Below are 22483 nucleotides of genomic sequence, written 5' to 3' on the forward strand. Positions count from 1 at the left end.
TTTCATGATACGTCCCATTTAAATCAACCATAAAGTATATACTCCAGGTCATGGGTGATGCTAATATGATTTCTGATCTGTCACATTGAGATTCTGTTTCCTGATTCCTCTCATCTTAACATGCATGATTCCTTTGAGATAAAAAAATCTTCACCTATATTAATTTTTTTATTATTTCTTTCAGAGGGATGCCAAAGGCCAGTATCTGTTTGACCTTATATGCCACCATCTAAACCTGCTGGAGAAGGACTATTTTGGCATTAGATACGTGGATCCAGATAAGCAACGGGTGAGTGTCAAACCATCCAAGAACACCAATTCATCATCTTTATTGTATATCCACAGCTGTTTTTATTAGGAAAATATATCCCACATCTGTAAGCACACTGACTTTCATTTCTTAAAGTGCATTGATTGTTATGCTTAATATACAGGTATAAAGAATTCACACATGTTGTAGGTGGGCTGTACTTGTACTAGATGGCCAGGGTCAATCTGAAGTAATCACAGATTGTCAAAAAGAAAGACAGAGGGTTTGAAAAATGAAATGAACCTTCTAGAAGGACAGCTCTGTAAATCATATGAGTAAATCATGTAAGGGCAGAGATGTTTGACCTTGGCTGTGACATGCTGTGAACCAGTAAAATGGGAGCCAAACGTTGTGCTTACGTGGATCTTTTTTTTAAGAAAAATAAAATATTGTCATTGTAATTCAGCTACTTATTGTTACAATTGCTCTATACTGTGAGGAAATTATAAATCAGGAAAATAAATGTAAAGATTGCAATATCACCACTATGCATGCAATATTTGTGAATTGTACCCTACTGTTTAATGGGACATTTATTGTATTTTTTGGTTGATAGCAGGTCACAAAATATGGTTATAAATGGTCACTGTCTTTGTTTATAGAAATAGGTCACCCAAAAATGAAATGTTTTTTTAAGACTCACCATATGTGGCCGATAATTTTATCACTTAAATCTAATCTTTGATCATCATAATAGCACACAGTAGCCTATGTAAAAGTTTTCCTGTGAAAGTATTTTTACATGCATGCTTTAAAACTGCGTGAATTTAATTCCCTCATTTAGTTTACATGGATCTATAAATATGCAAATTAGCCCCCAACCTCTACTCAACCACACAGCTTGGACCATATAATTGAATATGCAAATTAGCCCCCGCCTCCATTCATTCGTACGCATAAATAGATGCTAATTTCCGTTGTTTCAGACACAAAATGGCCAAGTTTCACAATGCAGAGGTGATCTGCGTGTTTGCAGCACTCACTGTTTTTAGTGCTGATGTTAGCAGGTTAGACTATTACACATTGCACGTGAGTTCAGCACTTGTGAGTTCAAATGTGATGGGTTATGTGTGTGTGTGTGTGACGTAGCAAATCAGGGTGATTTTAAACAGTGGGAATGAGATGTCTATGAAAAACTCAAATGCGCATAGTAATGCGCATCTTGTCAGTAAAGCATGTTCCTTGATTAGTAGTAAATCACCATCACATGCTTTCAGATGGAGCGGCATTTACTACACAAAGCGTACGTAGTTCACTGACAAGCTTGGCCATACCGCAGTCGATACGTCCACAATAATTATTACAAAATTTGCTCATGGTTTGTCCAAAAGCATGATAAAAACACCACATAGACCTTTAAACAACAATAAAAACTTGATTTTTACCACAGTGGGACTTTAAACATGTATCCCTTTTAAATACTGGAAAATACAGATTCTTTCTAGAATTGTACATCTGTGCTGGTCTATGTCAGTTAACTGCTAAGCTGACAGAACAGAGGCTTTTACACACATACTTCTGACTTACGTCATGTCTGTCTTTTTCATTGACCTCCTTTGGGAGCCTCTCGCGTTGAGTGACATAAATAATAATGAGGGCATCTAAAGATGCTAGCCTGTGTTGACGACATCCTGGGACAAACCAGCCCACAATTCCCTTCAGATTATTCTTAGTTGGCAAAATATACCACGGATTAGGGTGGATAGGGAAATATTGACCAAAAACTTTCAGATCAATACAGTGTGAAACTGAATCCAATTTAAGAGTTCTCCAGACATTAGCATCATGACCAAATATTTATCTTTCACAAATTCAATTGTTTAGCTTGGCTTATTTGTCTGATCTGTGATCACACACAAAAGAGGTGATAAAATCTTGCTGTGCCGCTGATGATGCTAGCGTTTAGCTCCTGAGATACTGTATGAAATGATTAATACATCCATCCTTCCCCCATCTCACACAGATATTGAAATCTCTGTATCTACCCACACTAGCCACCTGCTTCGGTTTAATTATGTGTTAGATGAAAAATAGATGTAATATGTGTGTGTACATGTGCTTAGTCAATGTGAATGTGCTTGTGTGTATGAATGTGGTCTTAGCACTGAAAATATCTCACTTCTTGTTTTAGCACTGGCTGGAGTTCACCAAATCAATTGCTAAGCAAATGAAATGTAAGTATCAGATCTTATTTTATAGTATGCTGATTGCCATAATGGAGTAATTACATACATCATCACTATGAGAACTGTTGTGAAGCAGAATCATCATTTGATATAAACATAGGGCTCTATTTTAACGATCTAAGCGCATTGTCTAAAGCGCACAGCGCAACGTCTAAATGGCCGTGTCTGATGCCACTTTTGCTAATTTATCGACAGGAAAAATGGTTTGTGCGCCGAGCACACGGTCGAAAAGGGTTGGTGCTATTTTTTTAATGATTAATGGGAGTATTTTGGGGCGTAACGTGCAATAAACCAATGAGAGTCTCAGCTCTCATCCCCTTTAAAAGCCTGTTGCGCTGGCGCTATGTCTAATCCCTATTTAGATGACAGACTTTGTAAACTGAAAAACTAAGCGGAGGAAGAAGATCATCAGTTTAAGATTAATGTTAAATAATTGTGTTGTTTTTCATTTGTATTGAAATTGTAATTTTTTCATTAAAACCTTTAAAACCGTTTTCTTTCAGTCATGGAAGTAAAAAGCAGGCTTTTAATTGCTTTAAATGTATGGCTATCCAATATCATCAAAAAATATTTTACAAGTATGTAAAAAAAGGTTTGCACTCTAAAATACTTTATTTGTTACAAACAGGAGATAAATAATTTACAAATGGCTCTCCGCACGTTTCAGCACTTGGACAGCGTCACACGTTTTTTTTTTAAGCATACTTAATGTTTCTCATCTCACAATATCCACAGGTACAGAGTCATCATATACAATAAATCCGTTAGGTAGCATTTAAAAACATTTAAAAATAGATGCATTTGTTTAAAGCAAAGCATTTATTTACTTACCAGGCTACAGGTGAAGCAGCTCTTTGCGCCTTCTAACGTCTCATAATTAGTCCTCATTTATGTCCAAGAGACTTAATAATAATCTTTTACATTCAATGCTTTAATCTTTCATATTAAAAAAGTTTTTGTGCTGCTGCGCAGTCATGTGTGTGATAAGCAACCCTGCGTTGTCGTCCCGTTTATAGGCGCATATTACTAATGCGCTCTTTAAATAACAAAAAAAACATATTGCGCCATTGATTTTAAACTTTAGACCAGGTTTTTGTTGGTCAATGGAGTAGTCTATGTTAGTTGCCTCAAAATAGCAACGCGCCAACAATGCACCTGAACACACCTCGTTTTCAGACCAGAATGCCCATGGTCGCCAAAGGGGGCGCAAATGCATTTGCTATTTAAACAATGCGGCGCTAAACGTGAAAATTAAAATTGGCAAAGTGTAAACTAGCAAAAAACACTTGCGTCGCGCATTGCGCTGCATTGCGCCAGGTGTAAGATAGAGCCCATAGGGTTCCTATAGCTCATAGCGCAAATGTCACGGGTTCGATCATTTCTGCATTTGGCATATTCATCAATATGTGTGTTCCCTGCGAATCGAACCGATGACTTTTTGAACTGCTAATGCCATGCGTTTCCCATGCAGGGACGATTCCCAGGGAACACAAACTTGAAAGTGTCTGACAAATACAGTAAAGTGAATTGTAAAGTTGTATTTGACATACAGTGTAGTAAATATCTTGCTTTAAAAGTTAAATGTTGATCTCATCTCACAGCACAGCCTCCATTCACAATGTGTCTACGGGTGAAGTTTTATCCACCAGACCCTGCTGCTCTTAAAGAGGAGATCACCAGGTATGAACTGACACTGTGAAGGGACTTTAGTCACATCATAACATCTTGATAAAACGGCGCTGGCTCAGAAATATTTAATGTGCAAAAGAGAAACTCTGTCATTATTTCTTCACCCTCATGTCATTCAAACCCCATATCATAGCATAACTTATATTTCAAATGTTATTTTATAGGACATACAGTACAGGAGAAGGAATTTTGCCCTATGTTGAGTCTAATATATCAGTCACTATGAACTGCCATTGATATATAAAACATTGCCACACAACACATAAGTATTGAAAAATTGTCTGAGTAAACCTTACACTTGATAAAGTGTTGTAAACAAAGTGGCAACAGGTCATTAGCAGCATTTGATAAATAGCCAAGTTTGCACTTGCTGTTGGCTCTTTGAGAAACTGCACTGCTTACATAGACCAAAATCTGACATAAATAAAGCAGTTCACCATTATTGTAAAAATCTTGTGCTTTAAACAACAACAGACTTTCTCCCCAAAGGCAATAAAATGTCCACTAGACTGCGTCTTTATAATTAAACAAACTGAGTGCTCTTACATGAGTATGCAGCACTGAAAGCAGTACGCTGTTTGTTTGATTTTCCAGCACTTCGAAGTTACGTGCATGCAAGTCTTCCCGAGTTAGCTCACCAAAGTTAAAAGGATCACTTTAAATATATGCAAGTGCCTTATCCATTCTCTCCTGTTCTTTTGGTGTACGATTAAAAAAAAACATCCCTCTCTATGCTTTTGTGCTGAGGGAAGATATATGGTCAATGACTTCTAACAGATTCCTGTAAATGATAGATGATTAGCCCCTAGCTACCAAAGTCTTGGCTGGCAAAGTAGTGCTTTTCTTTCATCCGCTTTGATGCAGACTGCAACGAGGTCACCCAGAAACTCGCAATCTCTGGGTTTTGAAAACCGATCTTAAATGCCCTTATAATATGATCGGCTTTAATAACCTGATGAAGGGCCAACTTCAGTGATGTCGTGTGCATGTGTTTGTTGTGTTTGAGCATGATGCACGAGTGGTTTGCAAGTCTGGTTTTTCAGCTGTAGATTGATGTGTGTTTACTGTACTGAGAAATGAAACGCTTGTGGGCAACACAAAGTAATAAATAATGGTGAGAGGAGTGAGATTATAAGGAGAGGAGAAGGGGGGGAGAGAAACAAGTATGAACACAGAAGAGAGAGTGAGAGAGAGAGAGAGAGAGAGAGAGAGAGAGAATTGGCAGAAAGGAAGACTAATGAGGGATTTACAGGAAGATGTTACTGTAAGTAAAGGAATTATTAGAAAGAAGTGAACATCATTGAGCAGATACGGAATATGCCTCTCATCTCATTTATTGCTGTACGATTTTAAAAGATTTTCTTTTAAAATCCATTTTGACAAATTTTGGTAAAAACGTGTTTTCTATACCAAGAAAGTGACAAGATGAAAACCATTGTTTTCTGTTACAAACTTCCACATAGCATCTTTAGGTTATAAAAACTTAAAAAATTCAAATCCATAACTTGATTTTCAAAGATTTATTATAAAAACTGATTATTTTTTCCACAAAATGCAATAAATCCATGACAAGTTTTTATTCAAAATGCTATAAATCTATTGAATCAATAGCCTATATAAATGTGCATTCCTCTTTGCCATGTTATATTCATTTAGTTGACTAGTTGTACACACTAATTAATAATATATAAACATTAATGTCATTAATCAAAACACTTACTTTGTCATAGTAAGAACACTGTCATTAGTGCGGTTATACTTGACGTCGTCGCATAACGTTTTTCACAGCGATCAGCTGTAAAATGTTTTGGTCCGGCTCGATTTTCGTTGACTTTTGGTAAAATTATGGAAAGTTTTTCATAAGATCCCCTGGGGTCAATGTGTTATCATGACATAAACTTGATGCTGTCGGCTCGGGCAAACAAGCACCCGTCTCCCGAGTGCCTCTTGCGTAAATTATTAGATATTGATGGCTTACGTTTCTTTCCCATCACAGAAAACCATCACAGGTGTAACATTGCTATTAAAGTATTATTTTGTTTTTGTTTATTTGTTGATCACGAAGTACAAAGTAGATGAGAAAAACTAGGATTCCGTGTACTCAACGCGCCACCATTGTTTGTTTACATTGCGTGAATGGTGCGCTGTAATCAGTGGAGTGGATTTATTGCGTTCTGTGGAAAAGGGGGAGTGGCGTTTATTGCATTTTGGGAAAAAAGGGAGAAAAGATTTTGCGCAAAGGATTTTGCGTAAAATTAAGAATTTACTTTTTAATACTGACCTGATATAATACTGATTCTGGCAGTAACTCATTTTTTTCAAAAATGGCGTTTATTGTGTTTTGGAACCAAACTCTTATATATATATATAACGGTTAGTTCCAATCCTAGATTCTGATTGGTCAATAGGGGTGCTTTAATTCACGATAAAACACGGCTATGACCGCTTCACCCAACGGTTCTGTTCATCACTGCGCCCACGTCACAACTGTGAAGCCACCGCACCGCCATGTTGGTATACCCAAACAATCTATTAAATCAATGGACGCGATCAGATTTTAATGATAAAACATCACTTTACTAGTCTTCGTTTTTATATCTGAAGTATCCCTGTACATTATTACAACACAAACGTCCTAAGCATGAACATAGTTATTTACTGAAAGTTGTACATTTTAGATTTTAATCAGTTATTATAGACCAGTTCAAATGATGTAAACAACACTGGTCCAGAAACACTTCCTGTTACAGTTTGTGACAGTTATATTTTATTTCACATATATTATTATCTTTAAGCTGTTTGTTTAACTTCAGTTAATTCAGGTTTATATGGTCTGTTGGTTTATTTTATTCCAACGTTTATCTAGTGTTAAAAAACGGAAACAGGAAGTGCTTCTGGACCAGTGTTGTTTACATCTTTTGAAATGGTCTATACATTCATCTTCATTACAGTATCAGATCAGCAGACAGACCGCAGCATATTTAGTATTAATGACAAATGTGCTCATTCTGAAATCTAAATTAATAATCATACTTTGTACCGTATTTGCATGCAATAATTTGCTGGTTTTATGTTATTTAAACTTACAAGTTACCTAAACTTATTTAGAGAAATAACGCTGACCGTGTAGCTGAATGTCAAAAAAACTTTATTTATACCCGTGTCATTAACAGAACCCAGCAGACACACTCACCTTAACGGTTTTTTATAAATCCATTTTCCTGCCCGATTAAAGCATAAACATTGCAAATAACACCAGAATTAACAGTTAATTTACGTACACATATCCTAAAAATAATCTTGCGTGACTGATACGCTGTAAAGCGGGTGAATTTAAAACATGATTTTGAATGGAAGTCAATGACGCGGTCTGCCGGTTGGGTATACCAAGATGGCGGCACGAACTCTGCGCTGTTACGTTAAGTGTTCTACGCGCAATCCAATCATTTATATAGATCAGTGATTCGAACACATTCTTGTTCATGGTCAGGGACTATTTTTTCTAGCGGAAGGAATGCTTTTTATTGATTTAACTTCATGAAAGTTGCAATATTATTATTTTTTACTTTAATATTGTGTGGTAATCGTTTTATAAAAGCAAAAAGGTACTTGAGGCAAGTGCTGTATCGTGAATAAGTAACGGCTGAAGGCCTTCAGCCGTTACTTATTCAAGATACAGCACAGCCTCTCGTACCTTATTGCTTATATATATATATATATATATATATATATATATATATATATATATATATATATATATATATATATATATATATATATATACTGTATATACACACATAAAAAACATGTTTTTAAAATTTGTTAAATGTATGTGTGTGTTTATTTATACATAAACATTGCACACAATACACACTCAAATATATTATGCAATCACAAACTTTTATTTTGAATGCGATTAATCACGATTAATCTTTTGACAGCCCTAATTTAAACTCAATGTTTCCATTAGCTGCTCCTGCACTGATATATATATATATATATATATATATATATATATATATATATATATATATATATATATATATATATATATATATATATATATATAATGTGTTTCCATAAATGGCAAGTACAAGGAAACTGATATCTAGGCCAGAAATTGACTGGTGGCTCCAAATATAGCCATTTTGGTACTGTCACCCAGAGAATTCATGGAACATAATTGCATTTTTAGCTTTTATGACCTCTTAAGTGAAACGCTATTAGCTGTAGCTGAGCTGGCCTACTTTGAAAAGTTAAAAAGACAAGCGTGTCATTCTTTACACCTGAGACATCTGTTGCGCTGAAGGTGAGAGGAACCAACTAGATGAGTACCAGATGAGACACATTGCTCAGGGACCAGATTTATGATTTTTGAATAAATGTGAGATTGTTGATGGTGTAGATCTTTTTAAATGTCAGCAATCATGTGAGTAAATTCATATATGAATCACTTAATAAGTAATAGGACATAGTAAATAAGGCTTTTTTGCTTTATGTTCTGGTTGCAGGTATCTTGTCTTCCTGCAGATCAAGAGAGATCTGTACCACGGTCGTCTCCTCTGTAAAACATCTGATGCAGCCATGTTGGCGGCGTACATCTTACAAGGTAAAGCAGAAGGCCAGGTGCACTCTGGATCTCCACACACCTGGTTAAGATCAAAGCCATGGCTACCTATTGCAAATGTGTTTGTTTCTGTGACGTATGTACAAGCAGATCATACATACAGTATGTATACTATCACATACTGTAGTGTATACCACATAATGAACTGTATATTAAACCGTTTTAATTCAATTTAATTAAGCAACCGATTATTTAGCTAAATTAGTTACTGCTTGTGTCACAAAGCAGTGTCCAGATGAAGGGAAAATGCAGGCTAAAATACACTGTAATGTTTTTGACAGGTTAATCAGGGAAATTTTCATGTGGACACTTTTGAAATCAAGTTTCATCATATCACTACACTAAGAAAAGTAAAATAGCCCTGTGGGTACCACAAGCAAAAACAGAAGCAAATGGCATAATGCATAATACACATTCTGTACATCCATGTCTATAAGATCCACAGCGACAACACTACCAATTAGGACCCTGCCTCATTGCTTCATCTCAGAAAGGTGCATTTAAACATCTTAGCATAGCCATACATGATTAAAACCACCTTTTTAACTCAACATGAGGGTGAGATGATTAATATTAATATATCTGCTATTTTGTTAAGATTGGAGACTTTGTATGGTTGCATGATGATGATTTCTAATTGCTTCATAGCTGAGATTGGAGACTATGACCCAGGAAAGCATCCAGAAGGTTACAGCTCCAAGTTCCAGTTCTTCCCAAAGCACTCCGAGAAGCTGGAGAGAAGGATTGCTGAGATTCACAAAACTGAGTTAATGTACGTGGACTCTTCTTTATGTGTGTCTTGAGAATCATGAAAATCATGCCGCATCACACACTACAGGGTATTATTAAGGTTATTGTGTCAGAGCAAATGGTTCACGTCACCTCATGGGTATTTTTGATGTTTATATCACTAGTTAGTACACTACCGGGATAATTATTTCTCCTCAGCTCTCCTCAGCAACGATTATGATGTTTTCACCGAGGGGCAACCTTCCAATCTATCTGATGAAGCCAATACGGAAGTGATTTAAACTGCAATTTATCGACTGACCGCTAGAGACTGGCTCCAAAAGGGAGTAAATTCCCATAGACCTCCATGTTAAAATAGCCAACTTTACAGTAGAAAATAGTATGTTTACAGCCTGATACAAAAAGTGTTTTATAGCTAATTTTACCCTTCATGACAACTGTGAGGAGTGAATTTTTTTGTAACTCATCTGTTCTGCATAATTAAGGGCGTGGCCACTTGAGTAACGGTTGAACAGCCACTGCTGTCACTAGAGTCGAGCTAGGTGGGCATGGTTTCAGCAACCAGCCACCTCAGCTTCACCCACGTCTCACCTCTTTACCCATTTTCGGATATCCACGAGTGATGCACTGTGACGCGCGGCCAAGATGGCGACGGCAGACACCGCCTAGTTTAAAGGATAATTCCGGTATTTAACACTTACAGTCTCATCTCTGGTCTGCCTTGGATGAACTACAGTGATGGACACCGAAATCTCGACAATTGGTCGTGTCCTGAGTCCTTGACTCGTCTAGAAGCGTCTCCCGACTGCTCCAGAATGGAAGTCAAGGGTCATGCACAAACATGTCATTAAAACAACACTTAACGTTCATTTTCAAAACTGTGCTACTCACCGAGTGGTTTGTGGTGTTCGTTGATGTTTAAAAACAAGTAGTGTAGCGAAATACAGTTTCTGTCGTGTTTTATTTGGCATTATGCAAAATTCCATTGACTTCTCTTGGAAGACTCATTGCTCGCTAATATATCACTCCGCCGCCGGGAAACGGAAAAGGGTCTGTTTACATGTGGTTGTAGTTTTTTCGCTCGTTTCTCTCAGAAGAAATTTTTCCCATATTTGATGGTTCAGTGACCAGCCTTAGGTTTGAAGTTGAGCTCGATTATGACTGTCTATACGCTAGACACCGAGTTCCGTTCAGCGTCCTTGTACGGCAAAGTGATTGTCGCCATCAAGTGGTCGGGAGTGTGCTAACGCTTCAGACTCAAATATAGAGCGGAAGTATATACGCGGTTGTGAGGTATCTGAAAAAATTGTTCCACTATATCAAATAATACGGATTGAAATCATACATTATATTTTTGTTTTTAAGCATCAACGAACACCACAAACCACTTGATGAGTAGCACAGTTTTAAAAATAAACGTTAAGTGTTGTTTTAATGACATGTTTGTGCATGGCCCTTGACTTCCATTCTGAAGCAGTCAAGAGACGCTTCTAAATAATTCACAAAGTCAAGACACGACCCATCGTCAAAATTTCAGTGTCCATCACTGTAGTTCATCCAAAACAAACCAGAAATGAGACTCAAAGTGTTAAATACCGGAATTATCCTATAAGCTTCAAAAACGTTCTTTAGAAACCTATGGGTGACGTCACGGACACTTCGTCCATCTTTTTTTACAGTCTATGGTTTTCACCGACGTGTTATTCAGGTAGTTGTGTTGTTTCCACATTTCCACAAGCATTTTCTCCATCTCCACTGTCTGCCGAACCCGTACAGCAGCTTGTTTCGCAGTTGCAATTCAAAGGGTCTGTCATTCACCTCCATCTCTTATTGCAGTGGCTATTTTAAAAATACTGTTGTTATCATCCCGATTAAATGTCTTAAGTATAAAACATGTTTGATATGATCAGGGTATCCCCGATTTGCTTGCAAGCACATCGTGTGGTGTAAGATTTGATCTGAAATTTCACACATTACATTAAAATCTGAGCCAAACATCGGAACCGATTAAGGTCCAGGACCCATTTCTCGGGAGGAAAAAATTGGTGTAAATTTGGGCCCATAGTCTCGTAGTGCGAGCCCGGCTTAAGCAGGTAGCTTCTTTAAGAAACATTAAAACTTTCTAAGCTTAAAGTAAGTTTGTGTAGCACTTCTCATATTATTGTCTCCCTAAAATGAATCGTTTTTTTTTTTACTTTAAGTCATAGTACAGTAGCATGTACCATAAAACTACTGTACCTTCAAAGCTAGCATACATAACCTAACAAAATGGACATGAACAATGGTCGATGGACTGCTGCATTTGTCAGTTGACTACACATTTAGACTTGTTGTTAAGTTGACCTTCTGGTAGGCCCGTTCTTTGAGGTGGTAAAAAGCTGCTATTGTTCTTGTCCTTTTTTTAATACACACGCCTCAATGCACATTTGCACTTTGCAAGGTTATTACTGTAAATAATGGCTTTCTGCACCATAGGTTCTGCCACTTTACTACGGCACAGTCTAAGGTCAGCAGTGTGCCAGCCGTTCACTCTGCATCCATACGCAAGCATGACCAATTAACTCTCTGGACTTAGTAATGGATTCACTGAACAGTCTGTTGGACATAAGCTTGAATTATTTGCTTGTAGTTATTGGATCTGTAGACCATTCACATATAGGCTGTATTGCACACTGACTGCATCCTGCGAAGTAAGCTGGTTGACTGTTGTGTTTTACTGGTACACATTGAGTGACACTTTCACTCAAGATCCCAAAAACCTTGATCCACCATACAAGAAGAGTATGACGGCTGCTGCCCTCTGGTGGTTTTATCTTTTCAATGGCAAGAGCTGCGACCCATCCAGTTTATTATGGGAAGTATTTTTGGAATGTAGGCTGCCAGTTTTGATCTTTTAAAATGTTCCTGTAAGTCAATGCTGTAATCTGAGAGCCATCACTTTCTCTTGGCTTTTCTTCTGTGATTTGTGTTGAAATACGAGACGGGCAGTCGTGTTTCATCAAAGTCCTGAATGTTGAATAGTCAGATTTGAATAAAACATGAATGAGGAAGAGGTTTCCCGGTGACAGTACTTGAACTGTCTGGCCAGTTTGCCTTTATATTTTTGCTTAGTTACCACTAATTATTGCGGCCTAAGTGAGGAGTGTTAAAAGTAGATTTGTACAAAATCATTATTACCGTTCACAATCTTTTTTTGGGCAGATGCTTTCTACAAAAGGTTTTTACTTTTCCTACTGTAGATACATGCTCAAAGTACAAAACCTGAAGAATGCACTTTTTTATAAGTATCTGGGTCAATGACGTGACATTAATTATTTTGTGTCCATATGGATAAATTAAATGTAAAAGGGTTAACATTTCAAAATAAATTAGCAGATTACTTGCATACATTCTTTTTTTTTGAGGACCAAGTTAAACATTTCTGATTTTATTTAATTTTGAAAGAATATTTGGGGGATAATTGCAAAAATGTCAATGTGGTGTAACCGGTCTGTGTCAATTGGTGTGACTAGTATTTTTTTCAAATTAAAATATAAATATAGATATAAAAAAATTTGGAATAAAATAATCTAGTTATATGTAATGTTTTTTTTTACATACATTTTTACATCATTTGTCAAAGTTTATTTAGAAAACAGAGCTGTTTTCAGCACAGGTCAGGACAAATATTACAAAAGCGCATTAAAATTGACATGTAGAAATAACTAATAAAATGTTTTAAAAATATCTAGATATTAAATTTTTTTATGATTACGCTTACATGCCATCAAGGTGGATAAAAGATTTAATATTTCTCATTCTTTGGCGGAATTGGCGGTTACACCATGTGACATTTTCAGGTCCATTCAGTCTTAACTTTCATAAAAAAATGTATTGCATAAAATTAACATGCACCGAATTATGCATTGAATTATGCATGCTTTTAAAACAAGAAAAAAATAGAATTTTTCATCTTGCAAAATCGTTTTTGTCACTAACCCATCTATTATAAATGGTAGAAATAATTCATCACTACAGAGAGTTTGTGTTTTTTAGTGTGTAAAATTGGTTGTTGTTCAGCCTGTGATTTTGTTTGTTTTTATTATTTTGCAGAGGTCAAACGCCAGAAACAGCTGAACTGAAGTTTCTGCAAAAAGCGCAAATGCTTGAAACATATGGCGTGGATCCTCATCCGTGCAAGGTTAGACAGCTCGATCCAAAACATTTACAGCTCCCATCCAGACACTAGTCTACTCTGTACTGCATTTCTTTTTTAAACAGATTACCCTTTCCATAACCCCAAACTGTTCACAACACACCACCAAACAAAATATTACTGTACTACTTTACTGTCAATTTAAAATATCATCTCCACAGTAAAAGATTTCAATTCACTCCCTCTCTGTTTGTGAAAATAAACCTAACAATAAAACTGAAAGCTGTACTGTTGTGTTCAATAGATAATAGCCATACTCGAAATAAAGGTGACGTGGCGCTTCTTTCATTATTTTTCACAGGATGTGTCTGGGAATCCGGCTTTTCTTGCATTTACTCCGTTCGGTTTTGTCGTGCTTCAGGGGAACAAGAGAGTTCATTTTCTCAAATGGAATGAGTGAGTGTTACTCACCTCTTACCATATTTATAGTTCACTTCTTGACGTCTTAGTGGTCAGACTTAACCACAGAGACGTGTATGCACGCATGCTTTGAGAAACTAAAAATAATGAGTCATTCGTGCCTAGAGACGAGCACTAAGTACACAAGTCACAGCTGGTTTTTTATATTGTTTGATATGTTCTCGGCCAAAAGGTCCTGGCCATCTGCTGCTGTTGGAGCAGACAGGTGTCCAATTATTCCTCAGTAGCTCTCTATCCAGTGGGTATCTTTAAAGTAATCTGGCCGCAACAAGTCTGTGAAGGCTGTACATGGAAAGAGAATAGCGAGAATAGCGTAAAATATACAACAATGCTGTCTATTCTGTCGTCTCAGAGAGGCTTGGGTTTTCTTGTATGTTTGAGTATATATACAGTAGAGCATATTGGGATAGTTGGGTAAGATGTGCCACTTTCCATTTATAATAAGTAGTCAAGGAGCTGGATAAAACTAATAAAGCAAATACAATTTGAGCAATGTAGATTTCAGGGAAAAATATGAGATATGAAAATATGATAAATGGGATAAAATCTGCGTATTTATTTATTTATTTAGAAAAGGGACAGTGTACATTAATTAACATTCGTATATGTAAATGTACCCACATTTATAAGAGAAAGTAGTGCAGAGTCTCTAATGGTTTTCCTAAATATTTAATTAGCTAAAATATGCGATGTTGTGTGAATCTTTCTCTTTATACAGGAATGAGGTGACCAAACTGAAGTTTGAAGGAAAGACATTTCATGTATATGCAAATCAGAAGGAGGTGAGCTCATTAATTATGCAGTCACTGATCAAGCAGAATTACCGTATTTTCTGGACTATAAGTTGCTCAAGTCAAAAATGCGTTTTGAAGAGGAAAAAACATATATAAGTTACACTGGACTATACGTCGCGTTTATTTAGAAAATTATTTCATAAAATCCAAGGCCAACAACAGACTATAAGGGCCCTTTTTTAACGATCTAAGCGCATTGTCTAAAGCGCACGGTCTAAACGGGCATGTAGAATTCCGCTTTTGCTAATTTAACGACGGAAAAAATGGTTTCTGCGCCGAGTGCATGGTCGAAAATGGTTGTTCCTTTTCTCATAATGAGTAATGGGTGTGTTTTGGGCGTACCGTGCAATAAACCAATGAGAATCTTATCTCTCATCCCCTCTAAAAGCCAGTTGCACTGGTGCTATGTCTAATCCCTATTTAGATGACGGAATTTGTAAACTGAAAAACTAAGCGGAGGAAGAAGAGCACCAGTTTAAGAATAATATTAAAAAAATTGCGTCGTTTTCATTTTTATTTAAATGTTTATTTTTGGATTAAAACCTTTAAAAGACGTTTTCTTTCAGTCATAGAAGTAAAAATAGCAGGCTTTTAATTGCTGTAAATGCATTGATATCCTACATAATCCTTGTAATCTCATTAAATAATTAGCAAATATGCAAAAAAAAGGTTTGTACTCTAAAAATACTTTATTTGTAACAAACAAGAGATAAAGAATTTACAAACGTGCGGAGAGCCGTTTCAGCACTTGGACAGCACTGTGAGTGTTTTAAAAAGCATTACTTAACAACGTTTCTCATCTCATCATAATCACAGGTACAGAGTCATCATATACAATAAATCCGTGGGGTGGCATTTAAAAAAAACATTTAAAAAATAAATGCATTTGTTTAAAGCAAAGCATTTATTTACTTACCAGGCTACAGGTGAAGAAGCAGCTCTTTACGCATTCTAACGTCTCATAATCGGTCCTCGTTTATGTCCAGGAGACTCAATAATAATCTTTTACATTTTAATCCTTTAATTTGTCATATTTAAATGTTTTTGTGCTGCTGCGCATCCACGTGTGTTAAGCAAACCCGTGTTGTCATCCCGTTTATAGGTGCATATTACTAACGTGCTCATTAAATAACAAAAAACATTATTGCGGCATTGACTTTAGATTTTAGATCAGGTTTTAGTTGGTCAATGGCGTAGTCTATTTAAGTTGCCTCAAAATAGCAACGCGCCAACAATGCGCCTAAACACACCTCGTTTTCAGACCAGAGCTCCTATGGGCGCAAAATTGGGCGCAAAAGCATTTGCTATTTTAACAACATGGCGCTAAACGTGAAAATGATAATTGTGTCAGGTTAAACTAGCAAAAGACACTTGCATCACGCATTGCGCTACATTGCGCCGGGTGTATGATAGAGCCCTGAATCTGCAAAGGCAAGTTATTAAACTAAACAATAGCACAGAACAGCAGGCTGAATAGGTGTCCGTACATGTTAACGTAACATTACCATTTATTCACCGAACACTATAGCATACAGAAAATACCCGAGAGGCTGAATAGGCTAAATTAACACTACACAAGTCAAATCAAGTTCAAAAAGGTCCCGAAGTCATTCCACATCACTGAATCCATTGAATTACATCAATACACGAGCAGCATAGAGCGGACTCTTGCGGCTGTAGACGGTAATGGTTTCTCTTGGTTCATATAAAATAATTTTGACTATAAGTCGCACCTGACTTAAAGTCGCAGAACCAGCCAAACTATGAAAAAAGTGTGACTTATAGTCCGGAAAATACGGTACAATATACAACTTATGATAACCCACAAACTTTAATAATTCCTTGCAAAGCCTTTAATGATTAATGCCGTGTCATGACTTTTGTATTGAAATCGCATGCATAGGACAAAAAGATTATTTTGACATACTTCGCACCGACCCCAGAGGCCTGCAAGCACCTTTGGAAATGCGGAGTGGAAAATCAAGCCTTTTACAAGTGAGTGCTAATACACGCACCCTTTCTTCACAATAATGCCTGCAGACTACAGAAAGATTTTCTTGCACGGACAACTACTGAAAGGTCAATTGCACAATTTGCCTTTTTGGCACTTTCTGTGATTTTCTTTCCCCAAACATGATATTTGAGACTGATAGGAAAGAGTCTTCCAATAGTAGAGCCTTGTGTCAGAGATGACCTTTACTGCGTGAGCAATGACAGGAGGGAGCGCTCCAGAGGGATGCCCATGGCCGTTTCAGTCATGTGCGTGTCCTTGTCCGCTCGAGTGTTTAAAAACCTGCAGCCCAATGCAAACTGTAATGTCACAGATGAGCAGGACTGCTTTCTAAAAAGATCGGCGAGTTTCACAGCACTGTGCAGCCTCTTTTGTTTTGTGATAAATGACTTTGGCTGATCAAGGTGACGTCTTTGGAAGTCAACGTAAAGTGTGGGAAAGCTCTATTGATGTGAACAGGATGATGTAATCACGGATTTGGCAAGGCCTTCGCAGACTAAATCTACGTTGTATTCCAAGTCTGATTTCATTTCTCTGGGGAAATGAGTAATATGTAGCTGTAGTTAAAGTCCTCCAGCTAGTGGAGTTAGTGGTGGGTAAGAGAGATGATAATTGAAAAGTGGGTTTTGTGTTTCACATAAAAGCGGTGTATAAAAGGACATCACACCCAGAGATGAAAAGCCTAAATAAAATGATCTCCAGAGGCCACCAAGCTGTGCCTGTCTTTAGTAGGGTTTGATAGAAAGAGTATATCAGCTTTAGAAACAAAACATATAATATCTTTAAATAGTATTTTACAGCATGAGAACACAATATGGTTCAACCAAATGTGGTTTATGCGTCAAATAGCTATGTGAATATTCTCATTTTTAGATTATCCAGTAAGTAATACTTTAGAAAAGAAAGTTATCTCATATTACTCATACTGCCTGTACTAATTTGTATTTAAAAGGATAGTTCATCAAAAAAAAAAAAAAGTGTCAATATGTACTCACCCTCATGTTGAGTTTCTTTATTCGGTTGAACGCAAAGATATTTTACAAAATGATAGTAAGCACACAGTTGACAGTATCCATTTACTTCCTTAATATTTGTTTTATCTACTATGGAAGTGCTAGATGGATGCAAAATTCAATGCCCTGGGAAGATTTTGAAAATATAAATACATAGATACAGGTCATTGAAAGTGCTTGAATCTTTTTTATGCAAGAAGTTTTCGGAAAAAAAAAATCCAGATTATTCCCTGTGTAGTGTAGGATAATAGCATAAAAATTCTGAAAAGACTGTTTAGGCACACGTGCTAAACTTTAAATGCTTATATCTTCTGTATGCGAATGTTGATTCATACCAAAATGCTTTTTTGCATAGTTGTGTTTGACAGACGAAAACATCTCGGGTTACGTATGTAACTGTTGTTCACTGAGAAGGGAACGAGGCGCTGTAACGCCGTCTTTGGCAATATTTCAGATAGTGATATACTTTCTGGCTCCTGCGTCACCCTGTCTTTGTCGTTAAGCCTCACCATTGGTTGAATTTGATATACACATTCAGACGCATTTACCCCTGGAGGCGTCCCCAAAGTGTCACCGCAGTGACGCAGCGCGAGTTCCCTCGAAAGGGAACTGTAACAATGTATCTTAAAAGGTAACACAATGTAAGTTGCTCTCACTTGAAATTTGTCCCCACATTTAGTCCTTGAATTTGAGGGTATTGGACCTGGAAAGTCCTTGAAAAGTCCTTGAATTTGAAGTTAACTAAGGTGTGGGAACCCTGTGTAAGCGTTTATCAAATGCATAAATGTAAATGGTATATACATTTAACCTTAACATGAAATGTAGATTTATTGTTTGGATACAGTAAAATAACCTTGAAACGTTTTATATGTTTAAAAGCAGACGTGTCATCCAGCATCCATACCATAGATATTAAGATTAGTGAGTTTCATTTGCCTACAAATGTATGTCACATTCTGAAGTTCTTGAGGACTAAATTGTTTGTTTTTTGCTCTCCTTAGGCTGGAGAAGTCAAGCCAGGTCCGTACGGTATCCAGCAGCAACCTGTTTTTCAAGGGGAGTCGTTTCCGCTACAGGTAAGTTAGACGGACAGTTATTGCGCAGGTTACAGCAGATGGACTTTTACAGCCTCAGGGCTCTCAGACCCCCTGCTCCAAAGCAACCTACTTACTTCACGGTCACACAAGAGGTGACCGCTTTAGAGCCAATGCACCAAAACCTGTTGTACAGTGTCTGTTTATGTAGCTCTTCTCACAGGCAAGCATTTACTTAATAATGGCAATTGTAACAGATGAATGGAGCCATCAGGGCAATTAAACAAACAGCGTGATCATTTATTATAGTGGGCTCACACACTTAAACCCTTAATTAGGAAATTGATAACAGTTATTTTCTCACCGCTGCACATGAGACAGACAGGACTCCACGGAGTCCGTTAGGGGAGAGCTTAATTTGGTTTAAAGGGAAGTGGTTTAGTCACAGACTAAGAGACATTGATTGAGTTAAGAGAAGGACCTCAAGAAGGTTAATCTAATTCTTCAGCTCATGGACTCTTAACAGCAGTGGTCAACATCAGTCATTGTTTCAGTGACGGCAAAACAGAAATGCCAGAGGATTTAGGCACTTGTTATAGAGGGTATGCACATGACATCACCGTCGGCGAGAGGGACTGCAGTTACGCCCACTGAGTGGCAAAAGACAGAGCGGCAGCATTTAAGTACAGCGTGACATCGGCGAAAACGCAGCTAAATGAGAAACAGCTGTTGTGCGATAGACTGTACTAACAGATTAACAAGAATTCAAAGCTATTGTCTTAAACAGACTGCCAAAAAACACTGAAAGGAGAAGTAAATAGATCGTTCATGCCAACGTCCACAGACCACAGGTGGGTTGATAAGTTGCTCGGGTCACTATCAAGCAGATGTTTTACTTTCTACTTAAAAGTATTTTTTCAAGTATTTGTATTTTATCCATGTTTTTCTTAGGAAAAAAATATACAATCCAAAGCATATTATCATAATTTTTACTCTATTACATTTCATAAATGCAAGTTTTTGTTTTACATTGAATATTTACTCAAGTAAAAGTACACAATTTTAATGTAATTAGGTATTAAATACATTTTATTATGCAATATAAAAGAATACAGTATGATTCTATGCTTTAAATGTAGTGAAGTAAAAGTTTCCCCAATACAAACACCCAAATAAAGCACAGATGCTTGGAAAATGTAACTAAGTATTGTCCACCTCTGCTATCAAGTCCAACTAAATTCAATTTAAGCTGATAATAATCATTTTGTTGCACGTTTTGCCCCTCAACCGAGCGAGCTCTGTTCACGTGGGAAACTGACGTCAATGCATACCCTCTATTACACTGGAATGCTTGATTCTGATTGGCCAGTTGCCACATTTGCAAGCTTGTTATTTCCAATTATTACACAGCTCTCTAAAGTGCTAGAGTCTGATTGGCATTCCAATGGTTGTTCTTTTCAGATAACTATGCTTCAAACTAATAACACATGGTATGCTGCAAATCATTTTGATAGGTTCAGTTTAACATTACACAAAAATTTAATATAAATATACATTTTAATAACATATATGACATTATATATAAATCAAATAGCGTGTTCGTGACATTTCAACATCTTACAGTATCTTTAAGGGGACATATCATGAAAATCTGACTTTTAAGTGTTATAATTGGTTCCCCAGTGCTTGTATCACCTTAGAAAATGTGAAAAAAACAACCCAGTAACCTAGTTTTGGTAAACCATTCTCTGCAAGCATGTGAAAAAATAGGTCATTGAAATGTTGCTCCCCTTGTGATGTCAGAAGGGGATAATACCGCCCCCTAATCTGCACTATCCAACCACGGCACTGCCATTTAGTGCAGAGATCAGCTCATTTGTATTTTAAAGGACACACCGACAAACAGCCAAATTTGCTTGCACCTACAAAGTGGCAATTTTAACATGCTATAATAAATGATCTATATGATATTTTAAGATAAAACTTTACATATCTACTCTGGGGACACCAAAGATTTATTTGACATCTTAAAAAAGTTTTGTGAAATGTCCACTTTAAAACGTAAATTAACGTGTTTTCCCCGCAGAAGGTCTGCATTCGTTAAAAGTGAGCTAATAAAATATTTTAAATCAATATTTAATGTTCCTTTTCATACTTATGAGGTAAATAGCCGTGTAATAAGCAGGATAATGTCACACCTTCAGTGTAATACACTGACCTGAGCACACCGTCGGGGTTTATTTCTGCGGCTGACTATATAAAAGCAAATCAACCAAACTTTGTTTTTGTAGATTGTAAATTTTTCCCTTTTCATTTCAGTGGAAGAGTTGCCAAAGAGGTAATGGAGCAGAGTGCAAAAATCAAACGGGAACCTCCAGAAATACACAGGTACACGAGTAAAGTATAATTGCTTAATTGCTTATAGTCACGTGTCTCTGTTTTGTATGCCTGCTTGCGGTACTTTTAGGACGTACTGTAACGTGATCAGTCGGGGTGCTGTTACAGTTATGTATGTGTATGTGGTCACAGGGCCGGCATGGTGCCCAGCAGAAGCTGTCCATCCATCACTCACGGGCCGCGGCTGAGCAGTGTACCGCGCACTCGCCGGAGAGCCGTGCACATATCCATCATGGAAGGTGAGAGTCCGGTTCAACCCATTAAGCAGAGTTCAGCTCTACACACTGACACCAATGAAATACAGCAACCTTAAAACCATAACAATGTCAAAGCACTAAACAGTTTAAACTGTAATGTCATCAAAAATATTGTGGCAAATACCCAACCTTTAATATTTTTTGCTGACTTTTGTTTTGTACACACGCACATACTGATCGTAGGCAGTCGTTTGATTTTGGTCTGGTCGTCAGTTAGGGAAATGGGGGTACAGGTGTCCCTGTCAGTCAGACAGACCACTCTATTTCTGTGCCAGCTCTGTACAGTCAGTAATCTATACTGTCCTGTGCCAAGAGGTTGTGCCACCTTGTGCCCACCCATTCTGGGTAACTGTTGTCCCTTTCTTTTTTACTTTATTTTTCTTCTGCTGTGGTTAGCTTTAAGAGTAGCATCATAATGGTCACTATTAAAGTGATAGTTTACATTTCTGTTGAAGTCTTGACGTGTATGAAGTTACAATAATTGAGAATTGCTTTAAAGGATGCATAAAAATATCATAAAAGGCTAATTTCCATGTGACTTGTATGCTGTACTATTGAAGCCATATGGTAGCTTTGTGGCATAAATGTATTCACTGTGACCTTTAGGATCTCTCCTGTTGTGTTTGAGTAGATAAAACCTCTATAACTTATAATCTCTAGATGAGCACACTGGACCATCCATGTTAAACTCAACCATCCTACATGTGCTGACTGTGTTTCTTGAAGGAGTATTAATACCCTCCTCTGAAAATAGACAAGGCCTTCTTCTCCATTTAAGTCATTGGCTGAGGGAGGGGGAA

At 37.1% G+C, this 22483-nt stretch overlaps 1 protein-coding gene across 4 annotated transcripts in view; it reads left to right on the top strand.

Annotated features, from left to right (window-relative positions):
* frmd5a (FERM domain containing 5a) overlaps window positions 1-22483 on the top strand; it is a 101131-nt gene that overhangs the window by 66999 nt on the left and 11649 nt on the right. For 3 of the 4 annotated variants that reach the window (XM_073853570.1, XM_073853571.1, XM_073853572.1), the window contains exons 2-13: window positions 185-289; window positions 2442-2484; window positions 4098-4176; window positions 8697-8794; window positions 9461-9584; window positions 13655-13742; window positions 14059-14146; window positions 14895-14959; window positions 16875-16966; window positions 18997-19071; window positions 21349-21417; window positions 21559-21665. In XM_073853570.1, the coding sequence (XP_073709671.1) occupies window positions 185-289; window positions 2442-2484; window positions 4098-4176; window positions 8697-8794; window positions 9461-9584; window positions 13655-13742; window positions 14059-14146; window positions 14895-14959; window positions 16875-16966; window positions 18997-19071; window positions 21349-21417; window positions 21559-21665 (1033 nt within the window). The remainder of the gene's footprint in view (window positions 1-184; window positions 290-2441; window positions 2485-4097; window positions 4177-8696; window positions 8795-9460; window positions 9585-13654; window positions 13743-14058; window positions 14147-14894; window positions 14960-16874; window positions 16967-18996; window positions 19072-21348; window positions 21418-21558; window positions 21666-22483) is intronic. The other variant, XM_073853573.1, reaches the window with a different exon arrangement.

The sequence above is a fragment of the Misgurnus anguillicaudatus genome, chromosome 15 (assembly GCF_027580225.2).
Source record: "Misgurnus anguillicaudatus chromosome 15, ASM2758022v2, whole genome shotgun sequence".
In the NCBI taxonomy this organism is placed as follows: Eukaryota; Metazoa; Chordata; class Actinopteri; order Cypriniformes; family Cobitidae; genus Misgurnus; species Misgurnus anguillicaudatus.